This window comes from Lagenorhynchus albirostris, chromosome 10, assembly GCF_949774975.1.
Source record: "Lagenorhynchus albirostris chromosome 10, mLagAlb1.1, whole genome shotgun sequence".
Lineage (NCBI taxonomy): Eukaryota > Metazoa > Chordata > Mammalia > Artiodactyla > Delphinidae > Lagenorhynchus > Lagenorhynchus albirostris.
The window spans coordinates 64,749,208-64,775,636 of NC_083104.1; the positions used below are offsets into that span (position 1 = coordinate 64,749,208).

The following is a 26,429-nucleotide window of genomic DNA, read 5'->3' on the forward strand; positions in this document are numbered from 1 at the left end:
GTGTAGAGTCTAGAGGACATCTATGAAACCAGAGCTTCTTTTACAACATCATCAGTTAAAACACTGGAGAAGAATGAGGAGGAGCAGTCCCACACTACCTGGTTAAGGTGGACATTCCATAAACTGGAGAAGCTGAAAGAGGAACTTACAAAGGTTTAAAGAAATAAACTGTGTGGTTTACATAGAGCAACCATTAAGTTTCCTAACCTGTGGGACTATATTATATAGTATGATTTGGGAGCTTAATAAGGGAAGTTCCATTTCTAACCTCTGAGAAAACTAAATGAATATAAGTATTTAATCTACATGTGAATTGTCCCTAAGGAACCACGTGAAGCCATTTAACAAGAAGAGCTATTTCAAATGGAAGAAACCCTCATCAGCATGTGATAACCAGAGTATCACGTGACCTCAGTGCCTACTTCACAACTAGAACCCCTCTGCTTTAGAAGGAACCATCAAGTGCAGGGGTACAGCTCTCCTGTGGAACTTTGGGTTTTTTTGGGTTTTTTCTTTTGGGTGGTTTTTTTTTTTTGGCTGTATCGTGCAGCATGTGGGACCTTAGTTCCCCAACCAGGGACTGAACCAGCACCCCTTGCATTTGGGAGCATGGAGTCTTAACCACTGGACCGCTAGGGAAGTCCGTCTCCTGTGGAACTTTGAAAGACGGTACTCTACTAGGAAGAGGGGAGGCATGTTTGTACCAAGGCTAAAATGGTGACAAGCACCCATGCTGCTTACTCCTTTCCAAGAGTTAAGTGTCCTACAGGAACTGTATATCTCCTGGAAAGCAGGAACTCCTTGGGGAACACCGGTATTTACTCAACCACCTAAGAGTCACCTTGCCAATCTCAGCCTGACCCTCATTCCCACTCACTCCGGAAATGGAGAGGACTTGTGGACCATATACCCCAGTCTCCCTAAACTCTGCCAAGTAACAACAACCTGGAGCCAAAGTTTCCCCGTAAACCTAATATAGTAGTGTCCAATGGCAAAGATCATAAAACTACTTTTGTTCATTTATAACTATAATTTATAGCTAATTTATAATTTATAACTTTCACTGAAACTTAGACAAGTCATTAATTATCTCTGGTCTTCAGTTTCCCCACCCATAAAGTGCAGCTAATATTTCCCATATAATTTATATGAAAAAGCCCAGTACAATGCCTGACATAAAGTAGGCATTATATAACAGGTTGTTTTTATCTAAGAAGTAAAAGTCTGTAGAAAGAAGATAAAATAAAATGTTTGAGCTTGAAAATAATTCTGCCAAGAATCAAATACTTAGTGGTACTCAACCAAGGGCGTTAGAAATGTGTGTGGTGGGAGAGGAGGGGTGGCTCTAAAGATGAACATGGTATTTAGTGAGAGGGCCAAGGGTCTTATAAATATGCCCCACATAAACAAGAACTGTCCACACAATATGCCAATAGCACACTCCTGTTGAGAGACTGAAAGAGTACAACCAATCTAAAATGAGGGAAGAAGACCCACTTTGTAAATTATTAAATATGGCAAGAATTCCTTTTAGGAAGAGAAATGAGCTCAAACAACATAAGTATTATTATAAAAATAAGGAGAATGGATTCTTTCTAGAAAAGACCATTAAAGACTCAAGAAGAGACCACCCAACCAAAACCAAAACCAAACAAACAAAGCAAGCTTTGTTGTTAAAACAGAAAGATGAGGGACTTCCCCGGCAGTCCAGTGGTTAAGATGTCGCCTTCCAATGCAGGGGATGCAGGTTCAATCCCTGATCAGCGAGCTAAGATCCCACATGCCTCTTGGCCAAAAAACCAAGACATAAAACAGAAGCAATATTGTAACAAATTCAATGAAGACTTAAAAAAAAAAGGTCCACATCAAAAAAAAAAAACCTTAAAAAAAAAAAAGCAGAAAGATAAGGCATAGAGAAGTTACCTAACTTGTCCAAGTTTGTGCCCAGGCAATGTAGTCCTACATTCCAAACGCCTACCACTACACTATACTCAATGCACTAGCAAGCTAAGAGTGAGCAGAAAAACTGAAAGAGCCATTCATGCCAAGGTTAACATAGCAGCTTATTTTTTTCACATGTTCACAGCTGTAGTTTTATGTATATTATGTATATTTCACTTTCTGCCAGTCATTTAACAGTTCTGCTATCATGACATGTTTTATAATCAACATTAAACTGAATTCAATGGAATACAGTAGCTTGTAAATGGAATTAAATTCTTTATTAGAGTAGATGGGGTTTGCAAACTATACTCCACACAGCCCTGGAGGTCACCTCAGACAGAAGGCAGGGAAACACGGGCCAAGGAGGCTCCCAAATCAACAAAGCCAGTTTCAGTTTTATCTTTTCTCTTTTTTGGAGGAGGCATTCACATATACTTTTATCAAGAAAAGGGTTCCACTGATCAAGAAAAATGCTTGAAAACCATGGAATCAGATGAACTATTAAGATCCCTTGTAGGTATTAGATTTCAAAGTCCTGAAAAACAACTCACAGACTATATGACCAAGAAAGGCTTTGAAGTTTTTACTGCCTTCAGAGCTAGTATATTTATACTCTACCTACTTACAGAATTTGAGAGGGATGTTAAAAGTATAAATTTTAATGTCACATATAGTGATAATTATTTTTAATTTAACAATAAAACACACGCACAAAATAAGACTAGAGCTCTCAAGCATGGGAGAACACTATGAAGCAGTATCTTTGCATCAAAGAAATTTTTTTTAAAGTCATGTATGTTGTCTTCCTCCTCCTTTAAAAACACTGACATGCATTTTAAAATTTGAGTAGCCACTCTCCACTTGGCTCAGCTTTTTCAAGAGTTACAAAGATAAATGAGACATGTATCACCTTACATTTTAAAATCGATATTAGACATTCATCAAATTAACTGGGCAGAAAGAGGTGAAGTGCCAAAGAGAGGCAAAGGAAAGGGAAAGAGATTATGAAATGGAGCTCAGCAATGGGAGAAACCATTTGCAAGTAAGAAGATTCTCAGGAGAGGTGGCCTGAGAAGAGGGGAGAAATAATCTCTCTGCATTCTGATATATGATTGTTACATGATGTTGATTCTGTATTCAACAGATAGTTCACTGTCTAGTAGGAGAAAAGGATAAGTAAACAAACACCTAAAACACAATGTGTTAACTAAAATAACAAGCGTGTGCATAATATAAGTGAAAAGGGAAGTAGGTATTTCCTTCGGGTAGAGGGGTAAGAAGGGGGGAGGAGGGAAGGAGGAAAGGTGAGTTCACCAGGGTGCTGAGGATGAGCAGGGGTTTGTTGTAAAGAAAAAGGTATTTCAGGCAATAGGAACAACATGAGCAAGGGCATGAAGAAGTGAAATCATGTGGTGTCTTTGGGGACTGGCTGTGGAGAGTAAAGAGGTGACTAAGGATGAAAGTGAAAATGAGACCAGACCAGATCATGAGGAGCTTTTTTTTTTTTTTTTTTGGCGGTACCTCTCACTGTTGTGGCCTCTCCCGCTGCGGAGCACAGGCTCCGGATGCACAGGCTCAGCAGCCATGGCTCACAGGCCTAGCCGCTCCACGGCATGTGGGATCTTCCCGGACCGGGGCACGAACCCATGTCCCCTGCATCGGCAGGCAGACTCTCAATCACTGCGCCAACAGGGAAGCCCCATGAGGAGCTTTAAGCCCTGTGCCAAGGAGTTTGGCTCCATTACAGGAGGCACAAAGGTTTTCGGCAAAGAATGATGTTACAAAGGATGACACTAAACATTATAATTTTTTCAGTCAGAGAAATACTTCAAGTTTCCACTGGCTGCAAAAACATATATGAGAAAATTAATTCCAGGACTCCTTTAAATAACTCCAAAGGTCCCACTGGCCATGAGTCCCCAGTTAAGAGCTCCCTGAGGACAGGAACTCTTTTTTAATTTATTTTTCTCTGGATCTCTAAGACATAGGATATAGAGAAACAAATAGGAATTGGTCTGTGATTAAGGATGATAAGACAGAACAAAAGATGACTCAAGCTTCTGGCCTGATCATCTCAATGGGATGACAATTACAAGAATGTAAGTTTTGCCTAGGAGATACTAAAATACAAAACTCTACAGAATATCCAGAGGTTCTGTCCACAAGCACTTAAATACAGGTTTGAAACTCCAAGGAGTCTGCACCACAGATATGACTTCGAGTACCATGTATGCCGTACTGGTGACAGATGAAGCCAGGTGGGTGGATGAGGTCACAGAGCATAAACAGGGCCCAGCTCACAATCTAAGACAGGCATACCTTGGAGACAGAGCTGGTTCGGTTCCAGATCAATGCAATACAGTGAATACTGCCATAAAGCGAGTCACATGAACTTTTTGTTTTCCCAGTGCATTACGTTTACTGTACACTGTAGTCTAAGTGTGCAACAGCATTATGTCTAAGAAAACAATGCACATATCTTAATTAAAAAATCCTTTATTGGCAAAAACCGCTAACCATCATCTGAGCCTTTAGCAAGTTGTAATCGTTTTTGCTGGTGGAAGGTCTTGCCTCCATGTTGATGGCTACAGACTGATCAACTTGGGAGTTGCTGAAGGCTGGGGCAGCTTAAAGTAAGAGAACAATGAAGTTTGCTGCCTTGACTGACTCTTCCTTTTACGATCAGTTTCTCTGTAGCATGCAATGCTGTTTGATAGCATTTTGCCCACAGTTGAAATTCTTTCAAATTGGGAGTCAGTTCTTTCAAACCCTGCCATTCCTTTATCAACTAAGTTTATGTAATATTCTAAGTCCTTTGTTGTTATTTCAACAATCTTCACAGCATCTTCACCAGGACTAGATACCATCTCAAGGAGCCACTTTCTTTGCTTGTCATAAAAAGTTAACTCCTCATCGGTTAAAGTTTTATCCTGAGATTGCAGCCATTCAGTCACATCTTCAGGCTCCGCTTCTAATTCTCTCGCTACATCCACTACATCTGCAGTTACTTCCTCCGCTGAAGTCTCGAACCCCTCCAAAGTCATCCACGAAGGTTACAGTCAGCTTCTTCCAAACTCCTCTTAATGTTGATATTTTGACCTCCTCCCATGAATCACAAATGTTCTTAATGGCATCTAGAATGGTGAGTCCTTTCCAGAAGGACTTACTTTGCCCAGATGCATCAGAGGATTCACTATAGCCTCATAAAATGTATTTCTGGGCTTCCCTGGTGGCGCAGTGGTTGAGAATCTGCCTGCCAATACAGGGGACACGGGTTCAAGCCCTGGTCTGGGAAGATCCCACATGCTGCGGAGCAACTAGGCCCGTGAGCCACAACTACTGAGCCCGCGCGTCTGGAGCTTGTGCTCCGCAACGAGAGGCCGCGACAGTGAGAGGACAGCGCACCGCGATGACGAGTGGCCCCGGCTCGCCGCAACTGGAGAAAGCCCTCGCACAGAAACGAAGACCCAACACAGCCAAAAATAAATTAATTAATTAAATAAAAGAGAAGGGGAGAGTGTACAGGGTAGGAGAAAGACAGAGAAGAACACTCAAGTTGTAATTTAAAATAATTATTTAAAATAAAATAAAATGTATTTCTTAAAGAACAAGACTTGAAAGTAGAAATGACTCTTTGATCTATGGCTACAGAACGGATGTTGTGTTGGCAGACATGAAAATCTCGTTGCATATCTCCATCAGAGCTCTTGGGTGACCAGGAGCACCGTCGATGAGTAGTAACATTTTGAAAGGAATCTTTTTTTCTGAGCAGTAAGTCTCAACAGTGGGCTTGAAATGGTCAGTGAAGCATGTTGCAAACAGATGTACAGTCATCCAGGCTTTGTTGTTTCATTTACAGAGCACAGGCAGAGCAGATTGAGCATAATTTTTAAGGGCCCTAGAGTTTTCAGAATGGTAAATGATCACTGGCTTCACCGTAAAGCCACCAGCTGCATTAGCCCCTAACAAGAAAGCCTGTCCTTTGGAGCCAGGCACTGACTTCTCCTCCTTAGCTATGAAAGTCCTAGATGGCATCTTCTCCCAATATAAGGCTGTCTTGTCTACAATGAAAATCTCTTGTTTAGTGTAGCCCACCTTCATGAATTATCTTAGCTGGATCTTCTGGATAACTTGCTGCAGCTTCTACATCAGCACTTGCTCCTTCACCTTGCACTTTTATGTTATGGAGAGGGCTTCTTTCCTTAAACTGCAAGAACCAACCGCTGCTAGCTTTAAACTTTTCTTCTGCAGCTTCTTCACCTCTCTCAGCCTTCACAGAGTTGAAGAGAGTCAGGGCCTTGCTCTGGATTAGGCTTTGGCTTGAGGGAATGTTGTGGCTGATGTGATCTTCTATCCAGACCACTCAAACTTTCTCCATATCAGCGGTAAGGCTGTTTCACTTTTCTTATGATTCGTGTGTTCACTGGAGTAGCACTTTTCATTTCCTTGAAGAACTTTTCCTCTGCTTTCACAACTTAGCTGTTTGGTACAAGCGACCTAGCTTCTGGCCTATCTTGTTTTTTGACATGCCTTCCTCACTAAGCTTAATCATTTCTAGTTTTTAAAGTGAGAGATGAGTGACTCTTCCTTTCCCTTGAACACTTAGAGGCCATTGTAGAGTTATCAACCGACCTAATTTCAATACTGTTGTGTCTTGGGGAATAGGGAGGTCCAAGGAGAGGAAACGAGATGGAGGAATGGCTAATTGGTGGAATGGTCAGAACACACACATTTACCAATTAAGTTCACAGTCTTATGTGGGCACAGTTTGTGGCATCCCAAAACAATTACAATAGAAACATCAGAGATTGCTGATCACAGGTCACCATAACAAATATAATAATAATGAAAAAATTTGAAATATTGTGAGAATTACCAAAATGTGACACAGAGACACAAAGTGTGCAAATGCTGTTGGAAAAACGGTGCCAGCAGACTTGCTCAACGAAAGGTTGTCACAAATCTTCAATTTGTAAAAAACAAAATTATCTGTAAAGCACAATAAAGTGAACGTCAATAAATCAAGGTATGTCTGTAGTCCCATGGCAAAAATGAGACTAGACAAAGAACATTCAGAGAAGAAACAAGAGAGGTACCACGTGAGTCTAAGAAGGTACACACTTCAAAAAACATTTAGAGTTCGGTGCCAAATGATAGAGGGTCAGTTAATATGAAGACTGGAAAGTGGCTACTGGATTTGGAAACTGGGTAGTTGCTGATAAACATCACTGGAGTGGGTAAAGGACTGACTAGTTTGAAAAATAAAAGTAAATGGGAAAAAGAGACGATGAGTGTAAATCACTCTGTCCAAAAAGTATGGCAGTAAAAAGAAGGAGTGAGAGGTACTAGCATCTTGACAGGTCATCAGGTGCAGAGAAGTATGCACATTTTGTGCATTATCTTTTTTTATATAACTTCTGTCTAGAGACTGTGAGAACAAGGACTGCCTTCAGTATTCTTACAGCACCTACTAGATTATATAATAAAAATAGCAGCACTACTAAATCATTGTTTAGAATGCAATATATATCTCATTACACTTCACTAAATTTTAACTAAATTCCTAGTATAAAAAGGAGACCGCTAGACTGAACCAATTAGTCATTAAATTCAAGTCATTTACCCGCATGGGGTCGCTGTTTAAAAGGGACCACACCCTGCTACATAATTTGACAGGCTCTGTGAGCAACCGGGGATGCTGTAAGATGTTACCTTAATTCCTTCACCCTGGGCTGCACAGGGACATACTCACCTCCATAGTAGAGTCCTGTAGCAGTGCACATCCGCCACTGTCCCTGATACATTCCTGCTCTGCTGGGGCTGCACATCTGGACGCTGACATCTGCAATCTCTTGGGGCTCTAGCGATCTCACCATCACCATGTTCACATGTCCAAATTGGTCTCCCCCGACATATTTAAGACAAACCCCTGGAGGCCAGGCCTCTGCCCCTGAGTTCAAGCAAAAGAAAAAAATGTTAGGCAATCAATGGTCCTATGCTGAGTGCAGTTCATTACAAAACTGTAGAAGAGGTCTCTTTGTCTCTCACACATATGTAAACCTATCCACATATCTTTGAGCTATGTAACACCTCACTGATCAGAAAGAATCAAGAGTCAGCAACCTCTGACCAGCAGTCTATCCCTAACAGAAAGCACACACAGCAAAAGCAAGGCAGTTCCTCAAGAAAATGTGTTTTGGGTGACCCAGGGAAGGCCACACATCACGCTGAATCTGTAGAACTTAAGAATGATGTCAGAAAAGAGCCACGGAAATGAAGCTCAGGCCCACATCTTTGGAAGACTGCTTTCTCTACTAAGAACACGTACCCATTTGCACTTGACCTTTTAAACTGACATTCAAAGTAAAAATATGTCTGACTGTCCCCAGTTTTTCCATCGAGGAAAGAGGATGAAACTTTCCATTGAGGAAAGAGGAATAGTTTCTGTATTATTTTCATTTTAGAACTGCTTTTTCCCTGATGTACGACTTTTCTTCTGGAGTTCCTAACAATGAAAAGATCGAGGGTCAAAAGACTGCAAATAAGACAAAGGAGTCAAGTGAAAGTTTCATTTTCAGGTTCAAACAGTAGTGGGGAAAATATGAATAGTGGGCCCTGATAACAGTACAATGACCCGTTGTCTCAGGGGTGATGATACCAGCAAGAGGTGCTTGTAGAAAGAATAGGAATGGCAAGACAGAGAAATGGCTTTGGCAGGAATGTCTTTCCCTCCTTTGGAAGTGGGAACAGTCTTATTTGGTTCCCACTCCTGTACACATATTTTCACGTAAACTAACTCAAATGAGAAATCAATATATTGACTTCTGACCAGTCATAGGTGGCCACACAGTGACTAGATGTGATCTTTCCTGTGAAGTCTCTCCAACAGACTCCTTTTTACTATATACAGAAAGCTCTCTATATTTTTTTGTTGAGATACATACATTCATTATAAATGCAAATCACCATGAAAAGCTGGACATGGAAGGACTTTCAGCATGCTTGAAACTCATCTCCTAACAGCACTCTAGGATTCCTCTCTACCTTGTTTGTGAAGTGCCAGGCCGGTTTTGATATACTTGATGGTTTACTACTGAAAAAGAGAACTGGAGAGAAAAGCAACCAACGCTCTACTGCTGAGATCTCAGCCCCATAATGAACAGCACCTGCTGTGGCTCTTGGATTTTTTTAGGGGTAGCAGATGGAGGAGTGGTCGCTATGTCTGTCAGACCCTCTTTAAAAAAAATCCTGCCAGCAAAGTGCCCTCTTAAGTTAACACTATAAAGGGCAACTGCTGCTGTGGAAAAGGTTGTGGATGATACACTGGCAATACATGAAAATTCTTTTTTTTCATTTCTGGGGCCTACGGCCCGGCAAAAGCATATTTGTCTTAGTCAAGAATAGTAGCAGTTGATGTGAAGTACCTTGGAAAATGTCAGTCTCTTTAAAGACCAAGATCCAAGAGGAAAATTAAACTACTATTATAGGGCTGAATTCACAATTATTCTTTAAAAGACACACATACACATGCGCGCACACACACACGCGCACACACACACATACATACATCTATAACAAGACAATGTTTATATGAAAATCCAAGAATGTGTCTGTTTTCGAACTTTAAAGAAAACAAGGGAAACCAAGACTGTCTGGGTGTGGAAAATACTTGGCTGTCCTAGGCAGACAAGCACAAGCAGCTGAGACAGTTGGATCTCTCATCTGTGCAAAAGAGGGAGTACTGCTGTATTCCCAGGATACTGAGTTAGTTGGTAAAATGTTAAATGATTAACAATTATGAGGCTACGGTCCTGATCTTTTTAGTACATCAGACCCTACTGATGTGGTTCTTGGAGAGCCTCTTGAAAAAACTGGAAGAGTTATACACCACCAACTCTGAAGTGTTAATCTGCTATAAAATGAAGAACCAATCATCTGCCTTCTGAGAGTTACCAACAGTTTATTATGACATATAGTTCTTACAGCCCCCAACTGTCAGGTCAGGTAGTTCTGAAAAGGTCACTGATACTGACTCTTGATACAGAAGGAAGGGAAATACTGATGAGCTACTTGGCCTACCAGGCTAAGCATACTGGAAAAATCTGGATTTGAGAAGCATAACACAATAGCACTTCAAATTAAGTCTGTTACAACTAGCTTAATGGGGGTGGGTAGATATATATAAGAAGAAAAGAAAGACTAATCTGTGTTTTATGACTTTCCAAGTTAAGTATCGCAAGCACACATATGACTAAGGCTGCGATTCTCCAGTTATCATGGAATATAATTTTATTAAAAAACATAAAAAGTCAAAACAAAACAAGACAAGAAACCTGTCATGTGGCAATCCTGAGATGATAGAGAGCATGGCAAAAATGAAATAAAAGTCCATCAGTTCCAGAAAGTCTGAGACTTACTAGGTGTAAGTGATTATAGAAATAGTTTGGAGACAACAAGGAACATCCAAAGAGCAAGACAGAAGACAAACCTCAGTGAAGACCCCCTCCCTCTTTTTAACCCCTGTAGCTTTAGAGATTGCATTTCAAATTAAGCTACATGCAAACAGGGACCTTCATTGATCTTGTTGCCATTTTCTTCCTGTACCTGATAAAGTGACTGGAACATAAGAAACTTATTTTAAGGAGTCAAAAGAAAAATGGAGGGAATAGTTGTTCTTTCTCAAGCTTCTTTTTTTCCCTCAACTGTTGCTTCATATTCACTTCTATGTAGTTTAGAAAATAAAGATGACTGACGTCACTCTCTCATATAACAATCATAACTACTTCATTAAAGTCAGAGAAACACCAGAGTTATAATATGCTTAGTTTAACACTCACCACAGCTGGACAGCAGAGCATGGCTATAACAACTGAAAAGCTGTAAGTGTTGGTAAAGAGAATTGTCTCCTTTCATCTTCAGAGGGACAGTTTCAAATTTTCATTTTAAACTCCAACTGTAAAGTTTCCTGGTCATGTTTCCCAAACTTCTAAAACTTACACAGTACCAAAAGTTTGGATCCTGGGATTCTGCATCTATGTCATTAAATGTCTCACTTCAGTTTTTCTATGATCTGAATATAAGGACTTAATATTAGGTGTTTAATTTTAAACAATGTGTGACATTTATCTTCTTTGGGGAAGGTGCTGGGACAGCTATATGCAGTTCCTATCAATCACATCTGTTGTAAATTTGAATTCCTGATATGCCTGAAACATGACAGTAGAGAAGCACCGTGAAAAATTATTTATGAAACTCTTTCAGCGAGCACTTATCTCTTAGGGAAGGTTATGAATGAGAGTAAGAGAGCCTGAGGAGAAACAGCTAAGCCCTACCCTAGCTTTTTTTTTTTTGGCCATGCCATGCGGCATGCAGGATCTTAGTTCCCCAACCAGGGATTGAACCCATGCCCCCTGCATTGGGAGCACAGAGCCTTAACCACTGGACTGCCAGGGAAGTCCCGGCCTACCCTACTTCTTTGTGTTACCACTCTATTTCCAGAAAAAACCTAGGCCAGATTAGAATGACACCAAAGAACCAGTGCCTGTGCATGCTTTCCTTATCTCTCTCTCTAATAACATACCTGTCACTTAATTATGTGAGGCCAGTTTCTTCTTAATCAAATGGAAAGCATTTAGTTTACAGACACAAAACTATTTTACAACTGATGGAACGATTTCCAGAAGAATAAAAAACCTACCTGTTCCAAGTACCTCGAAAGGTAAAATCTCTAGCAACTGTTGCCCAGTTTTTAAGAGGTGTACAGGAACAAAAATGTCCTTTTACAGGAAGACAGGCTGCAGACCCAGAGACTGTTTTAAACTGGAGTTACTATGCAAAAGCAGGACACTAAAACAAATTTTCTCCAAGTCAAGGTGAAAGACAAGCTCTTTGGGGTTCTGATTTGACATTCTCACCATTTTATATCAAACCCTTACAATCTCCCATTAACCCAAGGAACTGTCTAGTGAGTGAGCAGATATTTCAAGAGGCTTTCTGAAATATAAAATGGTTATTTTGCAGCAAGATGGTATTTAAAACATTTCAACAGTACTCTAACAACTTTCAATATTTAAAAACACTATAAAGAACCCATGGAAAGCCAGACCATTTCCAGTGTTTTCACCATTAAGTAAACAAGGTCTTGGATTAATTCTTTTAAATAAACAAAACTTTTAATAAGCTATACTTTCTAAACAAATGTTACTCATTTTAAAAATTCATGGCTAGGTTTCAAAAGCATTTTTGACCAGTAACACAGATTTTAGTAATTCAGATAAGAAATATGATGAATAAAAGCTGACCTAAAGAGATTGTTTTAATATTTTTAAAAGCAGACAACACTAAGCAAGGTGAGAAAGAAATTAGACAACGTAAAGATAATCAACCTTGGAACAAGAATTTCAAGAAAAATGGCCATTTTCCTGTATTACCATGTGCCTCTCAAACTAACAATGCACCGAACAGTGTTATAACCAAAAGAGAAAAGAAGCTAATGAAAATTTACAAAGCCACTGATGTCCCCAGTCATCTACAACACTGGGTCAATCCAGATTATGTGCTTTTGCTCAGTGACACACCATCCAAGGTAAAGTTAATTCCAAATTAGCCAGAAAAACTAAGAATAATAATTTGGTACATTAATTATTATATAAAAGACTAGCTTGGCCAGTCTCTCCCCATCATAAAAGAACTGAAGTATAAAGAACTGAAAAGTAAACAGGGTCCAATAAAAGGTCACTTTTATAGGTTTGAGTCCCCAGAGTTTTATATCATTTCACATCAGATTACCTTACTAGACATGGCTCCCCGACACCAACAAACTTTTAGCTAAATATTCCTTTTGTCTAGTTTTCCATCTCTTAGAATTTCTTTTGTAAATCCTCATTAATAAGGAAGTTAAAGCATCCTCACCTAGTCAGCATAAATTGTTACTGGATGAGACAAGAAATACTAAACTCACTCAAATTAAAAAAGTCATTAGAAAAGAATTAACAAGTAAAAGGTGATAATAAACATTTACTAATACATATTCAGATACTATTTTCAAAGAACTACGGTTAACTTATGTTAAATTTTTCTTAAGTCAGCAGTACGTCAAAACAATGTTTTTTAAAAAAAGCAATTTCTCAATCTTTCCATCTTTTCTATTCTGAGAAAATCCCTACACTTCTTACCCAATTTTTCAAAGTGATGTTAACATCTCAAATAGATAGCTCAATGAAAATTTCAGATACAATCATCCTTGTGGTTGCAAAGAAATAAGCTTTCAAAAGAGCAGATGCTCACAACTCTAACTACCTTGTTCCATTCAAGGATGCACCTCCTCTAGCTTGCTGGAAATAACTGGAAGATTAATTAGAGCAGAAATAAAATGATGGAGTAGAACTGTACAGGTGGAGACAATACCACCACCACACACAGGCCTAGTTCCTGGTATCAAAAGAATATTGAATTGTGTTTAAATGTCATCAAGACTTAAATTCTTCCTAATCTAGGGAGTATTTTATTGGTGTTTGGGTCATCATACCAGTAACAGAAAATTCTACATCATGTATAAGGAAAAGCTCAGAGTTATACAATCACATAATTTAAGCTAAAACACTTCCCTATTTCTTTTAACTACTAAGAAAAAGAAAACTGGGCAAGGAAGATTGCTCGTTATACATTTACCAGAATTTTGGATTCGCCATGTTTTTATAAATTGAGTATCAGGAGGTATCGACTCCCCTTCTCCTATGGTGACATCTTCAACAAAGGACATAGAGGGCACACTGATGTTTGGGCTCTCAAAGTCATAATAGGCGCCAATTGCTGCTTGTAGGTTCCTACAAATAAAGAGAAAAGGCAAAAGACTTCAGTCCTCTCCAGAGCATATTATCCTAATTGTCAAACAAAAGGAACCTATAGAACCCATATATAGAAGGTATATAGACGGCTCCTGGTATGTTAATCTTCAGAGTCATTGATTCTGGCTAAGGAACAACAGGAAAAACGGCAGGACCAAAAACTTGTGCATCACTTTCTTCCCAAGGTACCCACATAGAAAGTAACAAACATTATTAGCACCATCAGCAACAATGTGAGGAAATCCCCTTCTTACCCATAAGGACAGCAAGTATCGGTAAGGGAGTCAATGAAAAGAGAGCTCCTCTGTAGCTGTGACTAAAATCCAAAGAAGCTCCATTAAAAAAAAAAAAATCTAATTATTTTTTTTAAAAAATCAATACATGCACATGATTCAAAGTTTCATACAATGAAAACTACCCATCTTATCTCTTCCTTCCTACACACACACAGGTAATCATTCGTTCATATTACTTTCTTAAATACCCTTCCAGAACTTCCTTATGCACATACAAGCAAATGATATACATTCTTATTTCCCCCCTTCTTACACAATTGGTAGCATATTACACACTGCCCTTTCCTTTATTCCCTTAACACTGTATCATAAAGACATTTCTAAGTCAGTACACAATGAATATCCTCATTGTTTTTTACAGCTGTATCCACTGTATAGATATATCATTATTTAGGTAACCAATCCACTTTTGAGTTTGCTTCCAATCTTTAATTCTTCCATATATAAGATTAAGCACACATAGTTTAACATACAAGTGCATCTGCAGGATAAAGTCCTACAAGTGATACCGCTGGGTCAAAGGGCATATATTTGTGGCTTTAATCGATATATCTAAACTTCCCTCAATAAAAAAGTTACATACTTAATGAATGCTCCCACCAAGAATGTATGAGAGTGCCTATTTCCCCACTTGCTCATCAACGGTGTTTCTCCAACATTTTGGATTTTTGTCGATCTGACAGGTAAAAAATAAGATCTTGGTGAGGTCTTAACACCATTTTGTAAATAGTGGTGTTCTTTATTTTGTTTTTTAAGATTTATTTATTTATTTAATTTATTTTTGGCTGTATCAGGTCTTAGTTGCAGTACACAGGATCTTCGTTGAGGCATGCGGTATCTTTCGTTGTGGCGCGTGGGCTCTTCGTTGTGGTGTGCTGGCTTCTCTCTAGTTGTGGCATGTAGGTTTTCTCTTCTCTAGTTGTGGCACGCAGGCTCCAGGGCACATGGGCTCTGTAGTTGTGGCACGCGGGTTCCAGAGCATGCGGGCTCTAGTTGAGGTGTGCAAGTGCCGTAGTTTTGGCACACGGGCTTAGTTGCCCCGCGGCATGTCGGATCTTAGCTCCCTGATCAGGGATCAAAGCCACGTCCCCTGCATTGTAAGGTGAATTCTTTACCACTGGACCACCAGGGAAGTCCCTAGTGTTCTTTTCAATTACTTATAAACCCCCTTAGGTCAGAAGGAACTACCAAGCACACAAACCAGAGTCCCTAACTGAACAGAATCACATGACTGACAGCTTGGTTCTTCAGTGCCAGAGACCAAAGGCCGCTAAGGGGTTTAAGTTAGCTGTGTTCATTAAGGATCAAAGAAATTGTCAGTAATTTCATTAACCATTTCTCTTATGGTCTTCCTCAAACTAGTGACATCATCCCCAGTCCCCACAGAATAACAACACAAATAGCATTTTTCTAAACATAACCCAACCATAAGCCAATGGATACAGTGGGTTGTTTTTAATTATGTATAAACATAGCATGAAATAAGCTCTGACAGTACACAACTGTTCAACAGACATGCTATTAACAGCAAATACTTTTCTGCTGGGGGCCTGCCTGCTCTTCCAGGTGTTTGCAGCTGCCAGAAAGGAAGGCTATATTTAGAGCAGCTACCTCAGGTCAAGCCTCATGCAATGGCGGCCTGCAGTATTAGTGAGTCATGACTGGAATTACACCACCACCAACTGCTGGGCCCGTCATGTGTGTGCTAGATAAAATTTACATGCAGCAGAACTGGGCCAGGGTCCAAACTGTGCCTGTTTACTTGATCATTCAATAGGAAGGCTTAGACTTCAGTTTTTCCGGCAACTTCCTTATCTAGCTGACACTGATCTCAAGTGAAGAATATGTGACTGGTCGAACTTGGGGATGCCCAGATCCTACCACCTGCAAACAGACTTAGGAGTATATCTGGAATCAGCCTTACACTTAGGGATCAGAGATAAAACAAGGGAGAGAGAAATAAGCCTAGGTTGCATTTTGTTCTTCTGAAACTTTTTATAAAAACCAAGTGGCCACTTTTTTATAAAGATAATTTTTCTGCCGAAGGTCTCAGGCAAACAGCCTGAATTGTCTTCTGTTCACTTGGCTGTAAAATATGCTTGGGAGGGAAGAGACTATTTGTGCACTCAGGACAATTGCCAATGCTCATCCTCAGCCTGTGTCATATTTCGCCACTTGGCTCTGCCTGATATCAAACAGGACTTCGAGACCAGCACAGGAGAAACACTAGCAAGTGGAAAAGTCCAGCTACCCTACTTAGGCAGATCCATCCCCCTCCCAAATCTCCTTTCACATATTCCAACTCACCCCACAGCCAAGGCAACAAAACTGCTTACTTGTACCTGTATTATACAGAAAATTCAACCAGAGAAAGATTAAGGAATACTTTTAAAGCCCAAAGTGAAACTGAAAGTAGTGAACAGGACTCCTGTCAGGACGAAGAAGTGAAGGATGACAAAGCACAATCATTTCCCAAGTACAAGGCGGACAGAAGACATTAGCCCGGTGGTGCTCTAACCCATCAGGCAGGTACACAGCTCCTCAGCACTTGGACCATTTAGATCACTGCCTCACAGGGCCAAGGAACCGCAGGAAGAGACTAAACAGCTCCTATTCAGTGAGAGAATAGCAGATTTGATAGCATGTATTCCTGTTCAAAACAACATACCCAACTATTATTAGCCAATAAAAAACTCTACATGAAACAGAGCTGGCTGAGGAGATGGGAAAGGGAGGACACTGATTCAGTATGCAGCCCAGCCTGAAAGTTTAAACTTCCAGGTTCCTTCAGTGTTTTTGCTCAAGAAAAGTTTTTACTCTGATTTTAAAAAGTTAAAAGTGCCCTAAAGAACAAAGGGAGGCAGTGTTAATAGGGGGAAAAAGGGCACAGGCAAAGATGGATGATAGTGATGGTTACATAACATTGTGAATATACTTTATGCCACAGAACTGTGCACTGAAAAATGGTTAAAATGGTAACATTTTATTTTACTTTATTTTTTACTGACGTATAGTTGATTTACAATGTTATGTTAGTTTCTGATGTACAGCAAAGTGATTCAGATATATATATTATTTATCATATTCTTTTCCATTATGGTTTATTACAGGATACTGAATATAGTTCCCTGTGCTATACAGTAGGACCTTGCTGTTTATCAGGTGGTTTGTATCTGCTAATCCCAAACTCCTAATTTATCCCTCCCCACCCCCTTTCCCCTTTGGTAACCATAAGTTTGTTTTCTATGTCTGTGAGTCTGTTTCTGTTTTGTAAATAAATTCATTTGGATCATATGTTAGATTCCACATATCGGTGATACCACATGGTATTTGCCTTCCTGACTTACTTCATTCACTTAGTATGATAATCTCTAGGTCCATGCATGTTGCTGCAAATGGCATTATTTCACTCTTTTTTATGGCTGAGTAGTATTCCATTGTATATATTTACCACATCTTCATTATCCATTCATCTGTCGATGGACATTTAGGTTGCTTCCACGTCTTGGCTATTGTAAATAGTGCTGCTATGAACATGGGGGTGCATGTACCTTTTCAAATTAGTTTTCTCCTGATATATGCACAGAAGTGGAATTGCTGGATCATATGGCAACTCTATTTTTAGTTTTTTAAGGAACCTCCAAACTGTTTTCCATTGTGGCTGCACCAATTTACATTCACACCAACAGTGTAGGAGGGTTCCCTTTTCTCCACACCCTATCCAGCATTTGTTATTTGTAGACTTTTTAATGATGGCCATTCTGACCAGTGTGAGGTGATAACTCATTGCAGTTTTGATTTTCATTTCTCTAATAATTAGTGATATTGAGCATCTTTTCATGTGCCTATTGGCCATCTGTATGTCTTCTTTGAAGAAATGTCTATTTAGGTCATCTGTCCATTTTCCCACTGGGTTGTTTGTTTCTTTGTCATTGAGTTGTATGAGCTATTAGTATATTTTGGAAATTAAGCCCTTGTCAGTTGCATTGTTTGCAAATATTTTCTCCCAGTCCATAGGTTGTCTTTTCGTTTTGCTTATGGTTTTCTTGCTGTGCAAAAGCTTTTAAGTTTTTGATTAGGTCCCATTTGATTATAAAATGGTAAAATTTTAAATGGCTTTGTTTGGAGGCAGCTCCTAACCCCTGGCTGTGGGGCTTTGAACAAGGGGTTAAGCATCTGTGTCAGTTTACTCATGTGCAAAACTGAGTTTTTTTATTGTAAGGTTGCTTATATTTTTTATTACAAAGTTGGGTGTTATAAAGTTGGCTGTGAAAACTGCATGAGGCAATGTGTGTAAATGCCAATGCCCTAGGTTGGCAGTCATTCATTCAACAAATATTTAATTAATGAGCATTTATCCATGTTCTAGGCACTCGGCCTGGGTCTAGGGACAGAACAGACAGCAAAACAGACAAGGGCCCTCTCCGTTACAAAGCCTAGCAGACTGCAGCAAACCAGGGACACTCAAAGAAGGGTAACTACAACTACCTCTCACACTGAGGCTTATCAGCCCAAGGCAGCTTTTCCATCTTGGGGTAAAAAAAAAAAAAAATGGGCTTGGTGCACAATACAGTTTCAACTGCACTGATAATCAGGTTAACCTGATTTGGAGTAGAAGAATCTGGTGATGCTGATATGTGTTTCCTGATGAAATGCAGTTTTATAACTAAGAAGCAATATTGTCCAACCTTCATTTTATAGATGAGGCCACAGATGCACTGACAGGTAAATAACTTGCCCCAGGCTAGACAGTCAATTATTAGTACAAATCAGAACCACATCTATTCAAAGGCATAAAACTTTTACCTTACCCAGAATTTTCCAGTTTTCTACTAATGCTCTGAACATCTGATTTTCTTAAGAACATATTAAGTACTATCATGAATTCTATAAATGAATTAATTGTAACTTCTCATTAAACTGAATTCCTGAAAGTGGTCAAATGCCTAATCTTGCATATATTCACAAACACAAAACATTTATTTTTGTACTATTTATACAAACATAAGTCAGACTGACAGTCTTATGAAGAAAAATCATCTATATACTGAATATACAGTCAGGAACATAATCCCAAAAATACGGGGGTAGAAGAAAACAGTTAAGAAAACTAGGAAATCAGAATTAAAGAGGGAATGCCGGAAGTCCAAGTATTAGCTCAGATTCTCAGCAAAATAAAATTAGACACCTTCTCTTTCCACTCTCTGAACAAGTAAGAAACTCAAAAGGGTCCAAATTGTTTATAAGAAAAAAAAACTATCCATCTAATTTGGACATAAATTAAAATGGGAAATCAGAATATTGAATCAATCTAGTTAAACATGAACAGTAGCATCTTCAGGCTTCAAGTAGTACCTATCCTGAACTTCAAGAAGTTTCCCTCACCTGTGGAGCACCAATGATACTGCTCCTAAGGCACAAGCTCATCAGGAATCAGAAAGACCTCACTATCTTTGAGTGACTGAAAAAAGCTGATTAGAAAAAGGATCAGCAAAACAGATGTCAGTTCTTACCTGGGCTTTCCAACATCTACCCGGGCTTTCCAACATCAACTCAGCAAGCATGTAACATGGAAGACCAAAAAAAGAGGCCAAAAAACATGTACTTGTGATACTTGTGAATTTTAAGGCCTGAGAAGAAACTGAGAATTTCATTAAAACAAAGATGAATGCAGGTAGGGAACAGAAGTTGGGCTAAAGAAGACTTAAAATACTTTCAAACCTAAAAATTAACTAATAGATGATATTGTTTAATACATGAAGACAGTAAGAAGAAAGAAAGAACTTGTGAAAGATTTCATTAAGAGGAGCAACAAAGTTCACACCAGTATTTACCCACTTCTCAGGGCCCTAGCAAGCCCTAGACTGTTTCTTCCTCTTCTTTTCCTGGCTATTTACTGATCCATTAATTTTAATACTTTTTAGAACTGGTCCCTCTAACTAACATCAGCAGTTATACCTTTTCCAAAGAGAAAGTAAAACACTAGCATTCTGCCATGAAAACCCAAGGTGGTGGCACTGTTCTCGATTTAAAGAGAGGGTCCAGGGGTTAGGTGCTTTCACTGCCGTGGCCTGGGTTCAGTCCCTGGTCAGGGAACTAAGATCCCTCTAGCCTTGTTGACAACCCCAAAATTCAGAGACATAACAACCAAATGCAATATATGATCTTTGAGGTCCTTGAATGGATTCTGATTCTATTTAAAAAAAAAAAAGGTTAAAAATGATACATTTGGGAAGAACTGAGCAAACTTACAATATGTACTGGATATCTTTTTAGTACTAAAGAATTTTTGTAAATTATCTTAGTGTCTTACTATGTAGTTATGTAAAGGAATGTCCTTTTTTTTAGAAGCATGCTGAAATATTTAAGGATGAAGGGTCGTGATGTCTACAACTTTCAAATGATTCAAAAAATTTTTATATAAAGAAAACAAATTATGGCAAAAATGTTAACCACTGTTGTTGAATTAGGTGGCAAGTATAAGGGTATATACTCTGATTCTTTTAAAATTTTCTGTAGGTTTGAATAGTTTATAAAAAAGGTAAATGAAAACAAAAACAGAAGAAAGAAAAGGTATCTTATTTCCCACCACTGGAAGATACAAAAAAAAATTAGGTGCAAAGAATTACTTCAGCCATCTAGGGAACATTAAGGAACCTACTGGGAACCTCAGGAGACCTAATGAGGATGAGGCTGACATGCTGACAATGACAGATCAGAAAGGGAAATAAAATTGCTGTGTCCTTGATGATATAGTTGAACCACTAAATTAGGCAACCCCAGAGCCATCTTACATTGGGTATCGCTGTCATCTGAGAAAATACAATTGGCTCATTGTTTAAAAAGTGGGCAGGGGAAGGGGCAGATTTTGAGCCTACACCAATTTGACAGTGGCATCATAGAGTTTAATTTCTGAGTGCCTTTGGCTGTGTCAAGATCAAACTATTTCTCCTCTTTTAAAAAAACTGAGGTGAAAGTCACATAACATACAATTAACTACATACTTTAAAGTATACAATTCAATGGTGTTTACTGCATTCACAATGTTGTGCAACCACCACCTCTACTTTCAAAACTTTTAAATCATCTCATACCCATTAAGAACACCACATATCCATTAAGTAATCATTCTTCATTATTCCCTCCCCCGCATCCCCTGGCAACTACATATCTATTTTCTGTCTCTATGAATTTGTCTATTTTCGATAATTTATATAAAAGGAATGACACCATATGCAACCTCTGTGTCTGGTTTCTTCCACTTAGCAGAATATTTTTGAGATTTATCCCAAATGGTAGCATGCTGATCAGTATTTCATTCCTTTATATGGCTAAATAATATTCCATTATATGTACATACCACATTTTGACTATCCATTCATCTGCTGATGGGCATTTGGATTGTTTCTACCTTTTGACTATTGAGTAATACTGCTATAAACATTCATATACAAGTGTCTGTGTGGGCATATGTGCTCATTTCTTTAGATATATACCTAGGAGTAGAACGTCTGGGTCACATGTAATTCCATGTCTAACTTTTCAAAAAACCACAAACTGTTTTCCACATCAGCTGAACCATGTTACATTTCTACCAACAATGTACAAGTCAAGTGTTCCTATTTCTCGACATCCTCACCAACGCTTCTTTTCTTTTTTTTTCTTTTTTTTTTTTCTTTTTTGCGGTACGCAGGCCTCTCACTGTTGTGGCCTCTCCCGTTGTGGAGCACAGGCTCCGGACGCACAGGCCCAGCCGCTCCGTGGCATGTGGGATCTTCCCGGACCAGGCCACAAACCCGTGTCCCCTGCATAGGCAGGCGGACTCTCAACCACTGTGCCACCAGGGAAGCCCTCTTTTTTTTTTATTATAGCCATCCTAGTGGGTGTGAAGTGATATCTGACTGTGGTTTTGATTTCCATTTCCTTAATGACCAATGATCTTAAACAACTTTTCATGTACTTGGCTATCTGTATATCCTCTTCGGAGATACGTCTATTCAAATCCTTTGTTCATTTTTGTGACTGAGTTGCTTGTCTTCCTATTGTGCAGCTGCAAGGATTCTTTATACATTCTGGATACTAGACCCTTATCAGATATATGATTTACAAATATTTTCTCCCATTATGTTGACTGTCTTTTCACTTCCTTGATAATGTCTCTTGATGCATAACAAGTTTTTAATTTTGTTGCAGTTCGATTTATCTAGTTTTTTTCATTGTTGCTTTGACTCTGACATCAAATCTAAAAATCAGTAGCCCAATCCAAGATCATGAAGATTTATCCCTATGTTTCTTCTAATAGTTTTATTGTTTTACTTTTATTTAGGTCACTGATTTTCAGTTAATTTTTGTATAAAGAGTGAGGTAGGGGGTCTGACTTCATTCTTTTGCCTGTGGTTATCCAGTTGTACCAGCACCATGTGTTAAAGAAGATGAAACATTTTTAAGAGAAAAAGAAGTTGGACAGACTCTTGGGTATGAGTAGGATTCTGCCCTATGGGTGATCCTTGCTACCCTTTGGGGACACTTCTATGTCAAGTGCAGTAAACGGCAAAGCTCAGACATGGGAAACTGAGTGGGTGAACAAATTGAGACATGCACTGTACCTCACCATAACTCAAGTATGGTATGCTTATGCTCTGATCACCCTAAAAAATATATTTCCTATTCCCAAACACAGTTTCCAGGACTGAAAGAACCAACAACATTTATGCTCAGAATCAAACTAAATTATCAGTACAAAAATGTTTTCCCTATCTGCCAATCAGTAAGTATATAATATTTACTTCTTTTATATTTCTTTTCTTTAAGTTTTCACTCATTCATGCTCTAGGTAATAGAAATGTAAAGATAAATAAGACAAAGACTTTGCTACCAAGGAACACAAAGTCTATTAAAGGAAGATTTAGAAACAAGTAATCACAATTCAATAAGGTAAATTTCAGGGAAGAAATATAACCAAGGACTACAAAAGTACAGAAAAGAAAATACCTTACTCCAACTTAGGAATTCAGGGAAAGCTTCATCAACCAGGTAACATCAAAACTGTACCCTAGGGCTTCCCTGGTGGCGCAGTGGTTGAGAGTCCGCCTGCCGCTGCAGGGGACACGGGTTCGTGCCCCGGTCCGGGAAGATCCCACATGCCGCGGAGCGGCTGGGCCCGTGAGCCATGGCCACTGAGCCTGTGCATCCGGAGCCTGTGCTCCGCAATGGGAGAAGCCACAACAGTGAGAGGCCCGCGTACCGCAAAAAAAAAAAAAACTGTACCCTAATGAACTGGTTAACCACTTAGAGAAGGGGGTGAAGGGGCATTTCAGATAGAGGGAGATTATATGCAAAGGCACACAAATGTATGAGAATCACAAGAACACCACAAACTCACCAACAGCCAGAAAAAGACAGGCCTGACAACATTCAGGTCTCTGGTTCTGGTTGTTTCTGAAGCCCAAATGAATTGCTAACTTAAGTTCTAAGATATTCCTGTATCCTTATTAATTCTCATTTTTTATTCAGGCTAGTTTAAGACAGGGTTGTGTTCACCTCCAGTACAGTCCTAACTGATACAAGACTAAAGTATTGCAAAAGTTAAAAATCCACAATGCATAACAAAGTCAAGGGGACTTCCCTGGTGGAGCAGTGGTTAAGAATCTTCCTGCCAATGCAGGGGACACGGGTTTGAGCCCTGGTCCGGGAAGATCCCACATGCCACAGAGCAACTAAGCCCACGCGCCACAACTACTGAGCCTGCGCTCTAGAGCCTGCGAGCCATAACTACTGAATCCCGAGCGCCTAGAGCCCATGCTCTGCAACAAGAGAAGCCACCACAATGAGAAGCCCACACACCGCAACAAAGAGTACCCCCATTCGCCAGAACTAGAGAAAGCCTGCAAGCAGCAAGGAAGACCCAACGCAGCCAAAAATAAGTAAATAAATATTTTTAAAAACAAACAAACAAAAAGTCAAGGTGAGATGGAGGAAATGGGCTCCCCTCCATCTGGGCTTAGCAAGCTAGCAGTCCCTGTATGTAGCAAAGCAACTGGTTACACTCCATATGCACTCCAAAGCTAGATGGAGCTTTTGGAGCTTGGACCATAAAAGGAAATTGCCCACAGAACACTCTGCAAACTTCAGTAAAGTTTTTCAAGACAATCCAACCTGCAAAACACAACCCAACCCAATCTGGTTTTCCAGAAAGAAGATATGACATACAAGATAAGAATATAACTTTCTGCCCAAAGCCAGAGATCTGAAACATCTAATGGTTAGATAATTAAGAGACTTGCTGAATTTCAGCACCTGAACTCTCTGCATCACTTAAACTGTGAGACACTGATGAATACAATGTAGATAGCCCCTTTCAAACACTTCTCCCAGGATCCCCCAAACTGCCATCTCCTCCTCCCTTCATTATAAACCATATCTAAAAGAAACATAGCTGGGAGAAGGGAAATTTAGGGGGTGACATTCCACAGAATATTTGAGAAAACTCTAAATCCAGAATTATCCACCCATGCCCTGAGTAGAGATCTTTAACCTGGAAAGATAAGCAGAGCTAAGGGACCTAACCCAGTCCTAGCAATCCTCTTCAGCAATGTGGAGACTAAAATCTAATTATAATATTACTGGACTTGGTTATTTATCAAAGGGAATGTCCAAATATGAAGTGGATAAGCAATGAACTTAAGTTTTAAAGGAGTTCTATTATTAGGAGCCTATAATTATTATACCCCTGGTCAAGCCCTAGGTCCCAAAAGTAGCATCATATTGGAAGGGAAAGCTAAAGCAGCATGGCCCTCATAAAGGAACTCTCCCACCCTGCCCCTACATCTCCTGTGCTCTTCTCAAGGAAGGTCATGAAGAATATCAGACACAGGAAATCTTTCTGGGGTAAGCTAGGCCAAGGCCTTCAGTTCTTCACCGATGAAATGAGTTAACAGGTGACCAGGAGACTTGCTGACTGTATTTTACTGCTGCTGCCCTACAGAAGACAGTGTACACTCATAATTCTTTCTGCTTCTATCCCCCAGGCTGAGAACAGTGCCTGGCATATAGAAGGTGCTTAATATATATTTGTTGACTGGAATATGCTACTGACCAAAATATAGTACAGCTGCCCTTGACCAACATGAGGTAAATTGGGTGGGTCCACTATACTCAGATTTTTTTCAGTGGTAAATACTACAGTACTACACAATCCAAGATTGGTTGAATCCACGGATTGGGAACTGCCAATGTGGAGGGCCAAATTACAAATTATACACAGATTTTCCACTGCATGGAGGGTTTGCACTCTTAACCCCCGAGTTGTTAAAAGGTCAACTATATTTTCCCTTTCATCACATTTTCCCCTCACAATTTTATACTGGGACTATAGGCATACCTTGTTTTAATGGACTTGGCTTTATTGTGCTTTACAGATAATTGCTTTTTTACAAATTGAAAGTCTGTGGCAATCTGGCTGCAGGCAAGTCTATCAGTGCATTTTTCCAACAGCATTTGCTCACTTTGTGTCTCTGTGTCACATTTTGGTAATTTTCACAATATTTCAAACTTTTTCATTATTATTATATTTGTTATGGTGATCTGTGATCAGCAATATATGATGTTTCTATTGTAATTGTTTTGGGGTGCCACGAACAGTGCCCACATAAGACTGTGAACTTAATTGGTAAATGTATGTGTTCTGACCACTCCACCAACCAGCCATTCCCCCACCTCTCTCCCTTCTCCTTGGGTCTCCCTATTCCCTGAGATATAATATTGAAATTAGGACAACTAATAACCCTTCAATGGCCTCTAGGTGTTCGAGTGAAAGGAAGAGCCACACATCTCTCCCTTTACATCAAAAGCTAGAAATGATTATAAGCTTAGTGAGGAAGGCATGTCAAAAAACAAGATAGGCCAGAAGCTAGGTCGCTTGTACCAAGCAGCTAAGTTGTAAAAGCAGAGGAAAAGTTCTTCAAGGAAATGAAAAGTGCTACTCCAGTGAACACACGAATCATAAGAAAAGTGAAACAGCCTTACCGCTGATATGGAGAAAGTTTGAGTGGTCTGGATAGAAGATCACATCAGCCACAACACTCCCTCAAGCCAAAGCCTAATCCAGAGCAAGGCCCTGACTCTCTTCAACTCTGTGACTCTCTTCAACTCTGTGAAGGCTGAGAGAGGTGAAGAAGCTGCAGAAGAAAAGTTTAAAGCTAGCAGCGGTTGGTTCTTGCAGTTTAAGGAAAGAAGCCCTCTCCATAACATAAAAGTGCAAGGTGAAGGAGCAAGTGCTGATGTAGAAGCTGCAGCAAGTTATCCAGAAGATCCAGCTAAGATAATTCATGAAGGTGGGCTACAC

At 39.5% G+C, this 26,429-nt stretch overlaps 1 protein-coding gene and 1 pseudogene across 4 annotated transcripts in view; both read right to left on the bottom strand.

Annotated features, from left to right (window-relative positions):
* ILRUN (inflammation and lipid regulator with UBA-like and NBR1-like domains) overlaps positions 1-26,429 on the bottom strand; it is a 121,970-nt gene that overhangs the window by 70,171 nt on the left and 25,370 nt on the right. For all 4 annotated transcript variants that reach the window (XM_060162627.1, XM_060162625.1, XM_060162628.1 and 1 more), the window contains exons 2-3: positions 13,615-13,769; positions 7,697-7,894 (exon numbers count right to left, since the gene is read on the bottom strand). In XM_060162627.1, the coding sequence (XP_060018610.1) occupies positions 7,697-7,894; positions 13,615-13,769 (353 nt within the window). The remainder of the gene's footprint in view (positions 1-7,696; positions 7,895-13,614; positions 13,770-26,429) is intronic.
* LOC132527400 (tigger transposable element-derived protein 1-like) lies at positions 4,457-6,759 on the bottom strand (annotated as a pseudogene).